At 39.4% G+C, this 17,361-nt stretch overlaps 1 protein-coding gene across 2 annotated transcripts in view; it reads right to left on the bottom strand.

Moving 5' to 3' along the window:
• The window catches only part of EFCAB14 (EF-hand calcium binding domain 14), a 40,139-nt gene that overhangs the window by 14,488 nt on the left and 8,290 nt on the right, over nucleotides 1-17,361 (bottom strand). For both annotated transcript variants that reach the window (XM_007130525.4, XM_007130526.4), the window contains exons 3-4: nucleotides 13,046-13,191; nucleotides 3,116-3,214 (exon numbers count right to left, since the gene is read on the bottom strand). In XM_007130525.4, coding sequence (XP_007130587.1) covers nucleotides 3,116-3,214; nucleotides 13,046-13,191 — 245 coding nt within the window. The remainder of the gene's footprint in view (nucleotides 1-3,115; nucleotides 3,215-13,045; nucleotides 13,192-17,361) is intronic.

Genomic DNA, 17,361 nt, shown 5'->3' with positions numbered 1-17,361 from the left:
CCCTGTTCCCAGGCAACCACTTTCTATCACTATATATATGTGTCACTATCTATCTGTCTATTTATCCATACACTTATATATATCAGTTTGCATTTCCTAGAATTTTACATAAATAGAACAGTGAGTGAGCCTGTACTGTTTTTTTTTTTTTTGGTATGGCTTCTTTCATGCGGCATAATTATTCTGAGATTTATGCATGTTGTAGCTACTCAGCATGTTGTGGAGTAGCATTCCATTCTACAGATACATCACCTTGACCTGCTGATGGTGTTTTAGGTTTTAGGTTGTTTTCAACATTTGCCTATTACAAATAAAGCTGCTATGAACATTAATGTACAAGCCTTCATGTGGGCATATGCTTTCATTTCAAATATCTTCGAACTATGAACTCCATGTAGTTTACACTGACACAATTAACCAGAAACTACACATACACACACACATAATTTTCATAGAGGAAAGCCAGATCTTTCCTTAAAAACAAAACAAAACAAACAAAACAAAAAACCCCCCAAAACTAGTTTATAAATCTGGGATCCGTAGATAAAGTTCTCCCACAAACTGCCTCTATCAAGCCCTGCAGGCAGATGGCCAGAGCTATCACTGTTGACTGCCACTCTCAGGAGCAAATGACTTTTGAGTGAAAATGGGTGGAACCATTTTTGGCCTTGGAAAACCCAGCATTGCAGAGATGAAGGGAAAATTCCATTTGGCAGCATGTGTTCTTCTGCTTTAGAATTCCATCAGTAACTACTGAGTAGAGTTAGATATGGCTAGTAGCTTATTTGCTTTCATTAGGTCTAAGGAGCCCAAGTGGATTGCAGACTTAGGAATGTAATTCAGAAACGATCTTTTAAAACAGGCTGGTCCTAAGGGAACATCTAAAAGAGTATTACTAATTTGATAGGTTTTGGTCTTTCATTAAGATATACTGACAATTTTATAGTGTCCCATTAGTATTTTTAACCAAGGGTGTTTTTATTATACTGATAGCCAAGAGTCCAAGAGAAAAAGAAATGACATTTTCAACATTAAAAAACAAAATTACATGAGATACATTGAAGTTAGGTTTTTTGAGATGACCTACCACTCCAAAACTGAGCCACCTGTAATAAAAGTAGTGCCGGACATTATAAATGCACAGATTTGCAAAGAGACAACATACTGGGTAAAAGTCTCTAAGCTGGGATTTTGTCTATGTAAGCTCTGTTGTTACAGAAGCTACAAGCATTCAAAGACATCCACTGTTAGAGAATCCTCACTGGCTGGATGCATGAGCCCATCAGGACACAAGAAGATAGTAAGCTCTTGTTTAAGATTTTTTTTTTTAAGGAAGCAGCTGACAGAGCCATGTGAACTCTAGAGCAAAACCCTGAAACTAGTATTCTCACCAATTGCAAAGTGCCTGGCACATACTGGAGGAAGCCCCACAAATGTTTGTTGAGTTAACGAATGCAAGAATAAACCAATTTCCTTTTTGAATGCAAGACTGCCAGAGTTGTTTCTGTATTAAAAGCTACAGAGACGTACCTTTTCCCCCACTTGACCCTTGGGAATAATGGCAAAAACAGTCTGGCCTCATCAAAGTTGTCCCTATTTTTTTTTTTAAGTTGTAAGCAGATGACCATATTGGACAAACAGCAGACTATAGAGACTGATCACACACAGGTGGTGTGGCTATAAAATAACAAGTTTTGTTTCTGGCTTAGGAATTTCTCACTCCTTTGAGGAAACAATTTATATGTTTATAGAGCCTGGTATATAATCAAATCAAACTCACCACACACTGACTTTTTTTTTTTTTTAATTTATTTATTTTTGGCTGCCTTGGGTCTTTGTTGGTGCGCGCAGGCTTTCTCTGGTTGCGGCGAGCGGGGGCTACCCTGTTGCGGTGCGTGGGCTTCTCATTGCGGTGGCTTCTCTTGTTGTGGAGCACAGGCTCGAGGTGCGGGGGCTTCAGGAGTTGTGGCTCCCGGGCTCTGACCCTGTTGCGGTGCGTGGGCTTCTCATTGCGGTGGCTTCTCTTGTTGTGGAGCACAGGCTCTAGGTGCCTGGGCTTCAGGAGTTGTGGCTCACGGGCTCTGGAGCGCAGGCTCAGTAGTTGTGGCACACGGGCTTAGCTGCTCCGCAGCATGTGGGATCTTCCCAGACCAGGGATCGAACCCATGTCCCTTTCATCGGCAGGTGGATTCTTAACCACTGCGCCACCAGGGAAGCCCGCACACTGACTTTTAAAAGCCAAAGATTCTAGATTTGATACCCATTGTTTGGGGTTCCCTGCTCCAGAATCCCTCTTCCACTTCCTGCTACAGGGCCTCATGTTGCTTGTGTGCCCATTAAACACGCTCTTTTCCTTCCATTCCCTACCCACTCTCCCCACCCAGCTCTAAAGATCCCAACATATTCTTCATCTGGTTGGTTACTGCCTCCTGCTCTAGGCTGAATCTTAGGGATCAAGTAAACAGAAATTCTAAAGTCATGTTTGCCTAGGCCCTAGAGTCTAGGGCATATACCTAAGAGTGATTTACTTAGAGGGTGTGTCTCTCTATCTTTATAAAATAATATATATTGTTTTCCAAAATGCTTTTTACCAATTTATACTCCCAGCAGGAGTGTTTGAAAGTTTCCCTCTATCCACATCCTTGCCAGTACTTATCACATCCTGAATTTTTATTTTGTACTTCCCCAAATTATCTTTTTTTAAAAAACAAAACCAACGAAAACAAAAAATCCCCTCTCTTTCTCGATCATGGAAAATAATAGCAACTTAGAGCAACTCTCATGTACAATTGCTCTGCTTTCATAAAGACGTTGTGGATGATGAACTGAAAAGGCAAGTAATGAAAAGCAAACCCACGCATGTTAACACAAGAGTCCCAGCAAAGCAATCCTGGGACTTCGAAAGCCAAATAAAATGGCGTGAATCCATATAAACCATAGCTAAAACCACCTGTTGCAAATTAAAGGCCCAACTAACCAGACCAAAGCAGAGATGTCTTGAACTCTATTACTGTCCTCTTGGAGTAGCTGATTTCAAATGTCAGCCTTTCAAAGAGAATTTGTAAGAAGACAGAATTACAGTAGGTTAATTTCAGTGCCCATACACAACACTTACCTTCTGAAGTCCCTCTACAGTGGCAGGCAGGCTAATTAAATCTGCAGCTGACTTGACATTGGCTTTGAGGTGGTTTACTGCAGAAGTCAGCAGAGAAATCTGAAAGGAAATGAGTAATAAACAATGAAAACAGAACTTGTAGAACAATGCTCCCTTCACCCACTCTACAGCTGACGGTGATGTCAAGCACCTTTGGACATCATGCGATTCTGTGATCCAGACATTCTGCCCGGTCAGGTCACAGGAGTAGAAGAACTCTGCAGAGTACCTTGGATAGACTTGAGATGTGGGAGGAAGCAATAACACCCCTTCTCTCCCTGCCCAGTTTAAATACCAGTGCCAAGGAGGGAAAGGCAGGCATTATTCTTTACCCTACTCCTGGCAGCTACAAGATCCAAAAATCTTAAATTACCCAAAAGATGCCGTAATTATAACACAATCCTTCAACAACTGGACAGGAAGAAAGCTAATGATCAAGGACCTCTGAAAGATTTTATTTTGGTAAAAAATACCACCTCAGTTATTTGCTGAACTTTTGTTTCTGCCCAAGTGGGAACATATATTATAAAGTAAAAGCCCAACATCACAATATACAGTTGACAGCAACTGAACCCTGACAACTTGAATGGCACTTTCAACTACTTGGGGATTTAGTTTTGGTTTAACAATGTGATTAATATTTCAAACTCAATAGCTCAACCAAAGCACTACTTTGTACCCTGAAGGGGCTCAATAAATACCCATTAACCTGCTGGCTGACTGATATACTGAATGTATTAAAATAGGAATTGAATCAAAATAAAAAGTATCTTCCCTTCTGCTATTTATGGGTAAAATTCTAAATAGCTGGACTTCTCTCTAGAATGAGGACTGGTGGAACCTGTGTAATACTCAGTTTCAGGTTGCAGAGATCATATTCTAAAAACCTTGCAATGTGGCTCAAAACTTGGTTCCATACTGCTTTCCTGTCCCAAATTCTAGGATAAGGACACAGATCTACCAATAGCAATTATATTCAGAATGGCCTCACAGAGTAACCATGAAAGTTTCTGGGCACTTGTGACATGCCTAACCCTGTGGTAGGCATCAGATGGATACAAGACAAAGTAAACCTGACCCCTTATTCTTTTCTTCAACAAATGTCTGGCAGCTTCTCTGTGCCCAGAACTGTGGAGAAAGTGGCAAATAAGACCGCGAGGTTTTGTTTTCATGGAGCTTACATCCTGGTAGGAGGTGACAGAAGAACAAAGAAGCAAAGTATTAGATAGTAATAAGTACTGTGTACAGTATTTAAAGAGAGCTCCTGGAGCGAGCAGCAGCGTGTTCTGAACAAGGGAGTGCAGTGAGGAGCCTTGGAACTCTTCTCCCTCTTTCCTTTTAGGAGGGATGTGTTCAGGGGCGTCAGACTATTTTCCTTTCATTCATCCACTCATTCATTCATTCCTGCAACAAATATCTATTAAGCCCTATTTTATTCCAGTGGTGAACAACACAGATGTCAGTGATCTTTGGTGTTTACATTTTAGTGCAAAGAGACAGACAATTTGATATAAGAAAAATATTAGATAGCAGGATACATTAGAGGAAAATGAAAATAAGGTGTGTTTACAACAGCCAGGACATGGAAGCAACCTAAATGTCCATCAACAGATGAATGGATAAAGAAGATGTGGCACATATATACAATGGAATATTACTCAGCCATAAAAAGGAATGAAACTGAGTTATTTGTAGTGAGGTGGATGGACCTAGAATCCGTCACACAGAGTGAAGTAAGTCAGAAAGAGAAAAACAAATACTGTATGCTAACGCATATATATGGAATTTTAAAAAGCGGTACTGATGAACCTAGTGGCAGGGCAGGAATAAAGACACAGACGCAGAGAACGGACTTGAGGGCATGGGGAGGAAGGAGAAGCTGGTATGAAGTGAGAGAGTAGCACTGACATACATACCCTACCAAATGTAAAACGGATGGCTAGTGGGAAGCTGCTGCATAGCACAGGGAGATCAGCTCACTGCTTTGTGACGACCTAGAGGGATGGGTTAGGGAGGGTGGGAGGGAGGCTCAAGAAGGAGGGGATATGGGGATATATGTATACATACAGCTGATTCACTCTGTTGTACAGTAGAAACTAACACAACATTGTAAAACATTTATACTCCAATAAAGATGTGAAAAAAAATAAAATAAGGTGCCTTGATGAGTGACTGGGTAGCTACTTTAGATTGGACTGCCAGAGAGGGCCTCTATTAGAAAATGAAATTTAAACTGAGATCTAAATAATAAGGAATTAACCAGAGAGAGAGATAAAAAGAAGTACATTTCAGGGCAGAGGGAATTGCTAGGGCAAAGGTCCCAGTGTGGGGAATAGCTTGGCATATTTGAAGAATAGAAAGAAGGCCTGGGGCAGGAGCAAACTATGAGTGAGAAAAGGAGAGGGAGAGGGGGAGGGGAAGAGACAGGAGGAGGGAGAGGCAGAGGGAGGGGAGAGGGAGGAAGGGAGAGGGAGAGGTAGAAGTAGATAGGTAACATTAAAGAAACAAGTACTAAATGTGATACTGAATACAGTCTAAGAAAATATTAGCACAGGTTGAAAGGGACAGGCTTCACTGAAGCAGGACTCAAATCAGACTCTGATAGAGAAGTAAGAGTTTTATATATAGAAATAAATCAGCTATCCTTTCTAGGTTAGAAGGGTGAGTGTGGCATCAGGGAATAGGTAGGGAGCAATAGCAAGAATAGGCCCAGGAATATTTTTCCTTCATAGCATTTCTCAGAGTGACAATGATTTATTTATGTGTGTGATTTTAAATTAAGGTTTCTCTCCTCCATTAGACTGTAAGCTCCATGTCATCAAGGACCATGTCTGTTTTATTTTCCATAATACACCTGACACAAAGACAGGCATTCAATAAGCATCTACCAAATGAATGAATGGCTAAGAATGAACACTCTGTGTCTGGGATGGACGCTGAGAAGGGTAGTCCAAGCAGAGTAGAGGGTAGAGTCTAGGAAGTAGGAGATAAGGCTACATAAGTGTGAACTCATTTTCCTCACTGGTAGCATGGTATAACGACAACCATCTCATAGGGACGTGTGATGGTTTTAAAATATGTCCACAAATTCTTTGATAGTCCTCCCTTCAAGAGGTGGACACTAATTCCCTTTCCCTTGAGTGTGGCCTGCACTGAGTGTCTCACTTTTGGCCCACAGAATAAAGTGCAAGTGACAACGGGCAACTTTGAAAACTAGGTCATAAAAAAGCACTGTCTTCCTTTTTGCTCTCTTTTGGATCACTCACTCTGGATAAGCCGGCTGCCATGTTGTGATAACACTCAAGCAGCCCCATGGAGAAGCCATGGTGGGACAAACTGAGACCTCCTGCCAACAGCCATGTGAGTGAGGATGCTTCAGTCCCAGTCAAGCCTTCAGATATGCAGCCCTGGCCGTTATATCTTAGCTGCAACCTTAGAGAGATCCTAGCCAGAACAACTCAACTAAGCTGCTTCCAAATTTCTGACCCAGAAAACCTGTGAGATAATAAATGTTTGTTGTTTTAAGTCATTAAGCTCTGGGACAAATGTAACACAGCAACAGATGACTAATACAGGCTATGAGGCTTAAATGAGATACATATCTAGAGGTCTCAGCACAGTACCTGATACAAACAAAATACCAAGTAAGTGTTAGCTCTTTAATAATGAAATTTAATAAGCACTTAAACATGCAATTCTCCATAAGTGCTCCAAAATACTCAGACTAATCTTCAACATTCCAATTCTATCCATTTAAAAATAAAATGGGTGAGAAACTTCAGCTCCAGAGAGATACTCTCAGCAAATTATAAACCTCTTAAGAGCAGCAGTTACATCAAGGAGGTTTTAACACATGCCCTTAAAAAGATATGAATAACACTGAGGTTTGAAAAGCACATACTGAAATAGGTATTCTCATGCACTGTTAATGGAAATGTAAATTGGAGAAGACTTGTTAGATGGTTATCTAGGATTATCTGTCACAATTTGAAACGTTTACACCCTTTAATTCAGCAATTTCATTTCTAGAAATCTATCCTAAAGGTTACTTGTTTAATCAAAAAGAATAAAATACCTAGGAATAAATCTAACTAAGGAGGTAAAAGACCTGTACTTGGAAAACAGTAAGACCCTGATGAAAGAAACTGAAGATGACACAAACAGATGGAAAGATAGATTGTGTTCATGGACTGGAAAAATTATTGTTAAAATGACCATACTGCCCAAGATAATCTACAGATTCAATGCAATCCATATCAAAATACCAATGGCATTTTTCACAGAACTAGAACAAATAATTCTAAAATTTGTATGGAAACACAGAAGACACTAAATGGCCAAAACAATCTTGAGAAAGAACAAAACTACAGGTATCATGCTCCCTGATTTCAAACTATACTATAAAGCTACAGTAATCAAAACAGTATGGGACTGGCACAAAAACAGACACATAGATCAATGGAACAGAATAGTGAGCCCAGAAATGAACCTACACTTATCTGGGCAATTAATCTACAACAAATAAGGAAAGACTATTATACAATGGGGAAAAGACAGCCTCTTCGATAAATGGTGTTGGGAAAACTGGACAGCTACATGAAAAAGAATTGAACTGGACTACTCTCTCACACCATGAACAAAAATAAATTCAAAATGGATTAAAGACTCAAATGTAAAGACCTGAAACCATAAGACTCCTACAAGAAAACACAGGTAGTAATCTCTTTGACACTGGTCTTACTAACACTTTTTTGAATATGTCTCCTTAGGCAAGAGAAACAAAAGCAAAAATAAACAAATGGGATTTCATCAAACTAAAGTGCTTTCACACAGTGAAGGAAACTGTCAACCAAACAAAAAAGGGATCCCACTGAATGGGAGAAGATATTTGCAAATGATATATCTGATGAGGGGTTAATACTCAAAAATATACAAAGAGCTCATACAACTCAACATCTAAAAAACAAACAACCCAATTAAAAAATGGGCAGAGGATCCGAACAGACTTTTTTCCAAAGAAGACAGGCACATGAAAAGATGTTCAACATCACTAATCATCAGGGAAATGCAAATGAAAACCACAATGAGATATTGCCTCACACCTGTCAGAATGGCTACTATCAAAAAGACAACAAATAACAAGTATTGGTGAGGATGTGGAGAAAAGGGAACCCTCTTGCACTGGGAATGTAAATTGGTGCAGCCACTACGGAAAACAGTAGGGAGATTTCTCAAAAAAATAAAGAACAGAACTATCACATGATCCAGCAGTTCCATTCCTGGGTATTTATCCAAAGAAAATGAAAACACTAATTAGAAAAGATATATACACCTCTACATTCATTGTAGCATTATTTACTATAGGAAAGATATGGAAGCAACCTGAGTGCCCATCAATAGATAAATAGATAAAGAAGTTGTGGTGTGTATGATACACACACACACACACACACACACACACACACACATATATACAAAATGGAATATTACTCAGCCATGAAAAAGAATAAAATCTTGCCATCTGTGACAACATGGATGGACCCAAAGGATGTTATGCTATGTGAAATAAGTCAGACAGAGAAAGACAAATACCGTATGATATCACTTATATGTGGAATCTAAGAAACAAATGAACAAACATAACAAAACGGAAACAGTTACAGATACAGAGAACAAACAGGTGTTTGCCAGAGGGGAGAAGCCGTGGGGGAAGGAAAGAACTAAGTGAGGGAGATTATGAGGTACAATCTTCCAGGTGAAAAATAAATGAGTCACAGGCATGAAATGCACAGTGTTGGGAATGCAGTTAATAACTATGTATTATCTTTAATATGGTGGCATAAGTAACTAGACTTATTGTGGTGATCATTTTGAAATGTATATAAATATCAAATCACTATGTTGTATAACAGAAACTAACAGTATTATAGGTCAATTATAGTTCAAAAACAAACAGACTCATAAAAAGAGACCAAATTTGTGGTTGGTTACCAGAGGTGGGGTGCGGGGGGAATTGTGAGGGGAGGGGGAGTGGGAGGAAGGTGGTCAAAAGGTACAAACTTCTTGTTATAAGATAAATAAGTACTAGGGATGTGATGTACAACATGATAATTAACACTGCTGTAACGTTATATATGAAAGTTAAGAGGGTAAATCCTAAGAGTTCTCATCACAAGGAGAAATATATATATTTTTTCTACTTCTTTAATTTTGTATCTATATGAGATGATGGATGTTCAGTAAATGTACTGTGAAAATCATCTTATGATGTATGTAAGTCAAATCATTATACTGTACACCTTAAACTTACACAGTGCTGTATATCAATTATATCTCAATAAAACTGGAAGAAAACAAATTAAAAAAAGATTACTTTATGCTCACCAGCATAAAGATGTACGCGCAAGACTATTCACTGCTTTCTTATTTGTAATAGCAAAACTCTAGAAACATCTAAATGTCTAACACTAAGGATGTAGATATATTGAGTAAACAGAGAAAGCTGTAGAATACATACCTAATGACTCCATTTAGTCACACACACGCGTGTGCATGTGCACACACTAACCTAAAAGCTAATTCATATTAAAAGCTATTATAATTCTGTAAATGCATATAAAGGGGACTGTAAGAATGTAGCCCAGACTATTGACAGCGAACTATGGGGACAGGGAATGTGTGTTATGTGTGTATATCTGTGTGTGATGGGGGCACATACAGAGATGGGGTTGAAGGGGAGTTTTCCTAAGAGTTCTATGTATATTTTACTATTAAATCTTATATAAGAATACATTCACATATTACTCATGAAATTTTAAAGACAAAAGATGGGAAAGAAATATACACATAGGAAAACACATCACAAAGCTTTGGAAGGGGTGTGACAGATTTCCTTGGCTGGCCCTTTCCCCATGCCCTCCACTGGGCCTTCCAAGACTATCTTAACATGCTCAATCATAAAGTACTTGGAAGGGGTCTCACCCATGTGTGTTTTACTCAGTGCCCCAAATCAGGTACACAATTGGCTCTACACCGACTTGATGGGCAAGGATATGATTATTCCAAATGACCTATCAATTGTGTGGTTCTCTTTTTTTCACCTGAGGGAACAACTCCTTCCACTGACAACTGGCCAGATCTTAAAAGGACAACAAGCTGTGTTCTAGGTGGAACAATCTGGGTAGAAACTACTCTCCCAGGTACCGCTCTATCCTGAGGCTGTGGCAGAGCCTGACGCTAGTCACAGGTATCTCAAGAATGGTAATGGCCTCACAAATGGCCAGTGTGGCTGGTTGACAGCTATCATTTCACCCAAAACCAGAGGAGCAGCCTGAAAGCCGAGGCAATGTAAGGTGAGGTGCTGTTCCACTTCTCCCCATGCCCCAAACGCTCTAGGCCTAGGGTATCAGCTGCCTCACAGAAAGAGTATGCTCTGGAGAGCTGACCACTAATTCTCCAATTACCAGGCAACACTTAGGACTTCTTACTCACTTATAAGACCTGGACCACACACTGTCACTAGGACCCAGCTACAGTCCCAGGAACTGCAAAGCTGGATTCCATTTTTCAGCATTCCTCTCTTGGGTGGAATAATGCCCAAATCTGTGGAAAACTACAGCAAAGCTACATGTTTAACTAGAATAGAGAGACAAGGGGCACTCTCCCATTATTGATATCTGGGACTGCTTTGGTCTCTGATAGACACATTCTAGCATGTCAGATTGGATTCAAGTGTTATAGAACTTATCTCTAAAGTCACACATTGCAATTCAAAGAGTCTAAAAAGTTGAATTAGGTACAAACCATTAAGGAAAAATCCCCCACATTCCAGCCAAAAGATGAGTCATGACTTTCATGCATATTACATGACTTTTCATTAGTGAAATTAAAAATAGCTACTGTAGACCATTTTATTAGACCATTTTATACTATAAAGCCTGAAATGCTGCCTTTCTGCTTTGGGGTTAAAATTAAGTGCTCTTTAAATAGTAAGTAAAAAAGTTACTAAAACAGACAATCATCAATGATGAATGATTATGAGCCCTGATAGGGACTCGACTTCACATCCTTTCAGCTTTAGCTACTAAGCACCTACTGTGTCCTTTAGAGGTTATAAAGATGGAAGGCAGAATAGAAAATTGGAAAGAAAACAGGCTCCTACAACTTGAATATTTTGTTAGAACTGCTACACAGCTGTTGACCTTGGGCAAACTACGTAACCTCATTGAGCCTTAGTTTTCTTATCTATAAAATGGAGATAGAACCTCCTACTTCTTACAGAGTTATAGGCGCGAAAAAGGAGAAAGGAGATCTCATATGTAGTACATCTAATAGGGGCCTGCATAAAGAAGGCATTTAATGAGTGGCAGTTACCATCTAAATGCCATCATCATCAGTACTGTGCTCAAAGCTCAGAATACAATATACAACCTTCTGGTGGAATTTGATGCCTCAGAACGGTAAACTCCATGACTGGCTACTATAAAGAACCCACAGTTTGCCCCAGAGAGAGATGCTAATTGTCTCTCAGTGCTTCATGGTGGTTTACTTTCACCTGATGTACTCTCTGGACAAACTGCTCATTTGCTCTGTGAATACAAGCAAGACCACAGTTTATCCTATTTTTCTTGTAAAAACAGAGTGAATACCTGCTTTTCCTTTATAACTCAGAGTCCAAGGCTAAATGATAACTAGAAAATACTAGGTGCTGCAACCCATCAATTATTTCATGAATACTTTTTAAAAATGAAAGAGAACTGAATAAAAAATAATAAAATATCATAAGGCAGCATAATATTAAGGACAAGTGACTGTCTTCAGAAACTTTTATTTCAGTTACATACATGTATGCATGCGTTTACTGCGTAATGATGGAAAATATTTCTTACTGTGGGTTCCAGGCAAAAGTTTGAAAGCTTCTGCCCCAAGCCACTGATCTCTGGTCGCAAGTGCTGAACCGCCCCACTCCCAAACTACTGCTGAAAGGAGGGGGTAGCTTCAAAAACATTGGCAAGCACTTTATTCTAGCACGGTGCTCTCTGCCCTGGCTGATTCTGAACTTTGTGACTCCACGACAGGGATGACAAAACTATTTTTAAGCACTTTGTGGGTGTACCACTCACTTGGCACTTGAGTTTTCTTCTCGACGCACATGTCTTTCTTAACTAAGCCACAGAAACTGAGAACAGGGGCTATAGTTACCAAGTGGCAACTGCAGCACCTTTTTCATATAAGCACAAGGTTTGACTGTTGAATCCTGACAATGCTGCATCAACACCTTCTGAATATGCTCTTTTCCTCTGGCAGAGTCCCTCTTTCGGAATGAATGTGAGACCTGGCCAATTTAGGGACTGGAAAAGTTTTGGCTCTAGCCCTGCTTGCCTGGTCAAGGTATTTAACCAACTCTGCCATTTCCTCCAATGCTATTCTAGAATAATACTTATCATTAGCTGCTGGTAAGTTTTTAGTACAGCATATAGCACTACACCCCAAGGCTGTAAGTTTGTAAACTATATTAAACAAAATAAGCTCTCATTATCTAATAAAAACAAGTTATCCAATTTTCTTGGGCGTTAGACGACACTGTTCTTAAATTTAATACCTACACTGTTCCTTAGGAAAAGTTGATTCAAGAATTTCTAACTTCCTCTAAACTCTTCTACTTGGTAAAACTCTGTTCCTTGCAGAAAGGGTTAACATTTTAAATATTGGGTAAATGCATAACTATTACCTATTTTCCCTGACTTTAATGTGTTGGGATCACAGTATGCAAAGCACCATTTCAAAAAGTAAAACAATCTGAAGTGAGTTCCTTATACTTACAGATACATACTACACAGACAAAATGAAATATTCATAGCTTACACAGAAATAGAATCACACTTTTGCTACCTGCTTATTCATTTCTGTGATGTTTATCCAGACTTTGTTCAATCCCAGTTCTCCAGATTCAATCTTCTCAAGTTGTTTTTGTTTGCTGAGTAGTTCTTCGTTAAGTTTGGGAATTTCTTGGAATGAGCTTTTCTGATTAGATTCCACTAAAAGCAAAAATAAGAACAATAATAAATAGCCATAAAGTTCCCTCATGGCTCCAAGATGAAAAAATGATCATACAGCAGGAAAGAAGATAGATTAATGAAAGTTAATTCTGGGAGGATAATGACAATTCATATCTATCAACTCCACTGTTCTTTTATTTAAGTAAACGTATATCTTTAACACTAAAGCTCCATTTAACTGGGGCTATTTCACTACAGGCAGTACAACTTTTTAAAGTCAGGTGGCTAAAAATAACAAACAACATCAGCAGAAAGAAAAGAGTTAGATTTGAATTTCAACCCTGTAACTTACTGTGATTTTGAGCAAACTACTCAAATTTTTTGAGCTTAGTTTCTTCATCTGTAATACAGTGATAATTCTAACCATCCTGTGAAGTATATTTTAAGTGAAAGAATGGCTGTAAAGCACTACACACAGCTGGCCAGGCATACAATACGTGATAAATAAATGTTAAGTACTGACCTGCACAATTAAGAAGCTTTCTGACTGGTCAATGAAGATTTATAAACCTTTCTCCATTAATGCTCAAGGTGACATCCTAAGTTATATCTCTAAATGTTTAAATCTATTTTTTTCTATCTCAAATTGGTCAAACGCAAGATAGATTTTTACCACCTTTCAAGTACTGTTATGAGAGCGAAGATTTTAAATCTTTTTCATAAACAGCAAATAGTGTTTTCTTAAATCAACCCAAAAGCTCAAAGTGAAACAGAAGATAAAGGAAAATGTTAGGTGAAGTATAGGGTATTATTTGGCCTTTCTTTTGGGAAACAACATCTCATGGATGGTTTAGAGATTTGCCAGCCTGAAGGTAGAGGCCTGAAAGAGTGCTTTCTCTTCTTTCTTTAGAGTATTCTTTCCTTTTCATGGAAAATAAAATACTTATTGATAGTGGTTGGTCCTCCAGAATAAAACCTATGTCTTTCTTTTAAAGCCACAGACTGCCTGATTAGTTATCGTATGCTTTCTTTTAAAACCAAAAACTGGCATAATGGACAGATAAAAAATAATTTACTAAAATGTAAGTTCCCAGACTTTTTTTGTTCATTTCTGTATAGTTGGCATTTAGAATATACCTGGCACACTTCAGGCACTCAGTATTAGAGACTGAATAAATCTGGCCTTTGCTTACCTCCCAACCATATTTCTCACTTAAGCTACCACTTCAATCTACTTTCTAGCCAAGCTGATTTTCCTGACACACCAACCTCTTTAAGCCTCAGTGACTACACACACTATTCTCTCTGCCTAGATGCCCTTGGCTTGCCCCTTCTTCATTTCTGCCACCTTAGCCTAGTTAATTCCTTTCAAGATTCAGCACAAAGAGCTGGCCCCCACCTTGGACCACCGTTACCTCTTTACCACTCCAAACTCTCCTGAGCACTGAACACACTGTGCTATACTTAATTTACTTGTCTGTCCTCTCCATCAGACTGACAGAGAGCTGCCTGAGGACAGGTCTTATTGGGTCCTGTATTTCCAGGGCCCAGCACAATCCCAGGTACACAGAAGCATGCAAATGCCTGTCCAGTGAAATGACTGTATGGTATGAAATGGAGTTAATGTTATCCTATTAAGTTAAACAAAGAAAACTCAACAAATAAATAAATTCAACAACAAAATAGCCCCACAAAAATCAGGAGGTGGCGGTGGTATCCTCACTGTAAGCAAACCCACTACCTGAAAATTCAGAATTATTAAAAGAAATTAGATATTTTTATTCACTTTTCAAAAATATGCGCTGAAGAATTTCTTTAAAAATAGTAGACTTGAGGGCTTCCCTGGTGGCGCAGTGGTTGAGAATCTGCCTGCCAATGCAGGGGACTCGGGTTCGTGCCCTGGTCTGGGAAGATCCCACATGCCGCGTGAGCCCGTGAGCCATGGCCGCTGAGCCTGCTAGAGACTGAATAAATCTGGCCTTTGCTTACCTCCCAACCATATTTCTCACTTAAGCTACCACTTCAATCTACTTTCTAGCCAAGCTGATTTTCCTGACACACCAACCTCTTTAAGCCTCAGTGACTACACACACTATTCTCTCTGCCTAGATGCCCTTGGCTTGCCCCTTCTTCATTTCTGCCACCTTAGCCTAGTTAATTCCTTTCAAGATTCAGCACAAAGAGCTGGCCCCCACCTTGGACCACCGTTACCTCTTTACCACTCCAAACTCTCCTGAGCACTGAACACACTGTGCTATACTTAATTTACTTGTCTGTCCTCTCCATCAGACTGACAGAGAGCTGCCTGAGGACAGGTCTTATTGGGTCCTGTATTTCCAGGGCCCAGCACAATCCCAGGTACACAGAAGCATGCAAATGCCTGTCCAGTGAAATGACTGTATGGTATGAAATGGAGTTAATGTTATCCTATTAAGTTAAACAAAGAAAACTCAACAAATAAATAAATTCAACAACAAAATAGCCCCACAAAAATCAGGAGGTGGCGGTGGTATCCTCACTGTAAGCAAACCCACTACCTGAAAATTCAGAATTATTAAAAGAAATTAGATATTTTTATTCACTTTTCAAAAATATGCGCTGAAGAATTTCTTTAAAAATAGTAGACTTGAGGGCTTCCCTGGTGGCGCAGTGGTTGAGAATCTGCCTGCCAATGCAGGGGACTCGGGTTCGTGCCCTGGTCTGGGAAGACCCCACATGCCGCGTGAGCCCGTGAGCCATGGCCGCTGAGCCTGCGCGTCCGGAGCCTGTGCTCCGCAACGGGAGAGGCCACAACAGTGAGAGGCCCACGTACCGCAAAAAAAAAATAATAATAATAGACTTGGCTAAGTGCTTTTAATGTAACATTTGATTTACACACAGTTTGCAGGAATACATTCAGCTCATGTGGTAGGAATATTTTACCAGTCAGTCAAAATTAATGTAGCACTTATAGCACCCAACTGAATTTCGTATACATATTCAGTTAGGTTATAAAGAAAAACTTATCCCACACACGTCTGCCATTCTCTGGTGGTAAAACATCCTAAGGCTGGGGGAGAGTCGTCTTTTCCTGCAATCTATATGAATTAAGTAGAGGAGGAAGTAAGACAAACACATAAATAACTTGGATTAAAATTATTAACTAATAAACATGTGAGTCTGACAAGCCCTGAAAACACTCTGGATCCGAGGATTGTATGAGCTAAGAGGGGATTATATTCATGATCTGATTTGGGGTTTTTTAGGAGAGATAAGACAAGTAAAGGCACTCTGATTACATAAATGGAATGAAGTGTAGTAAACAAACAATTTATGATTACTAATTCATGTTCTTTCAACATGGAAAGCAACTTATTTAAAATTTAGTATAGTAATACTCAAAAGAACTTACTTAGCTCTTTTCCTGATCTTTAAGATCAGGAAATGGAGATTTTTGCCTACACCCTTTAGATACAACATATAATGCCAATAACAATACTTTATAATTATACATCTTTATAATTTGCAATAAACTTTTATGTAATTACTCATCTTGTGATCGAGCCCCTACTATGTGCCCGGCCCTGTACTTGGCACTAGTGCATACAAAAGACCCTGAAGCTCTCAGTCTAGTGGGGAGCAAGGCGTTGCCCCAGAATTACTATACAGTGTGACAGATGTTATGACAGAGGAATGCCCAAAGTGCTTTCGTAGCCCAAATACATCTTTACATATTATGGATGGGAAAATGAGGCTCAGAAAGAATAAGTGACTTGCCTATGTTTCATAGCTAGTAATGAGCAAGTCAGGATTCAGCAGTCAAACCTTGTGCTTGTAAGACCAATACTCTTTCTAGTATACTTCAGCTGTCACAGATGCTTATAGCCTAACAAGACCATTTTTTTAACATCTTTATTGGAGTATAACTGTTTTACAATGGTGTGTTAGTTTCTGCTTTATAACAAAGTGAATCAGTTATACATATACATATGTTCCCATATCTCTTCCCTCTTGCGTCTCCCTCCCTCCCACCCCTCTAGGTGGTCACAGAGTACCGAGCTGATCTCCCTGTGCTATGCGGCTGCTTCCCACTAGCCATCTATTTTATATTTGGTAGTGTATATATGTCCATGCCACTCTCTCACTTTGTCACAGCTTACCATTCCCCCTCCCCATATCCTCAAGCCCATTCTTTAGTAGGTCTGTGTCTTTATTCCCATCTTACCCCTA

Source organism: Physeter macrocephalus, chromosome 4, assembly GCF_002837175.3.
Source record: "Physeter macrocephalus isolate SW-GA chromosome 4, ASM283717v5, whole genome shotgun sequence".
NCBI classification, from domain to species: Eukaryota; Metazoa; Chordata; class Mammalia; order Artiodactyla; family Physeteridae; genus Physeter; species Physeter macrocephalus.
The sequence above is the reverse complement of the archived record's forward strand: the minus strand, read 5'-3'. Positions and strand labels throughout refer to the sequence as shown.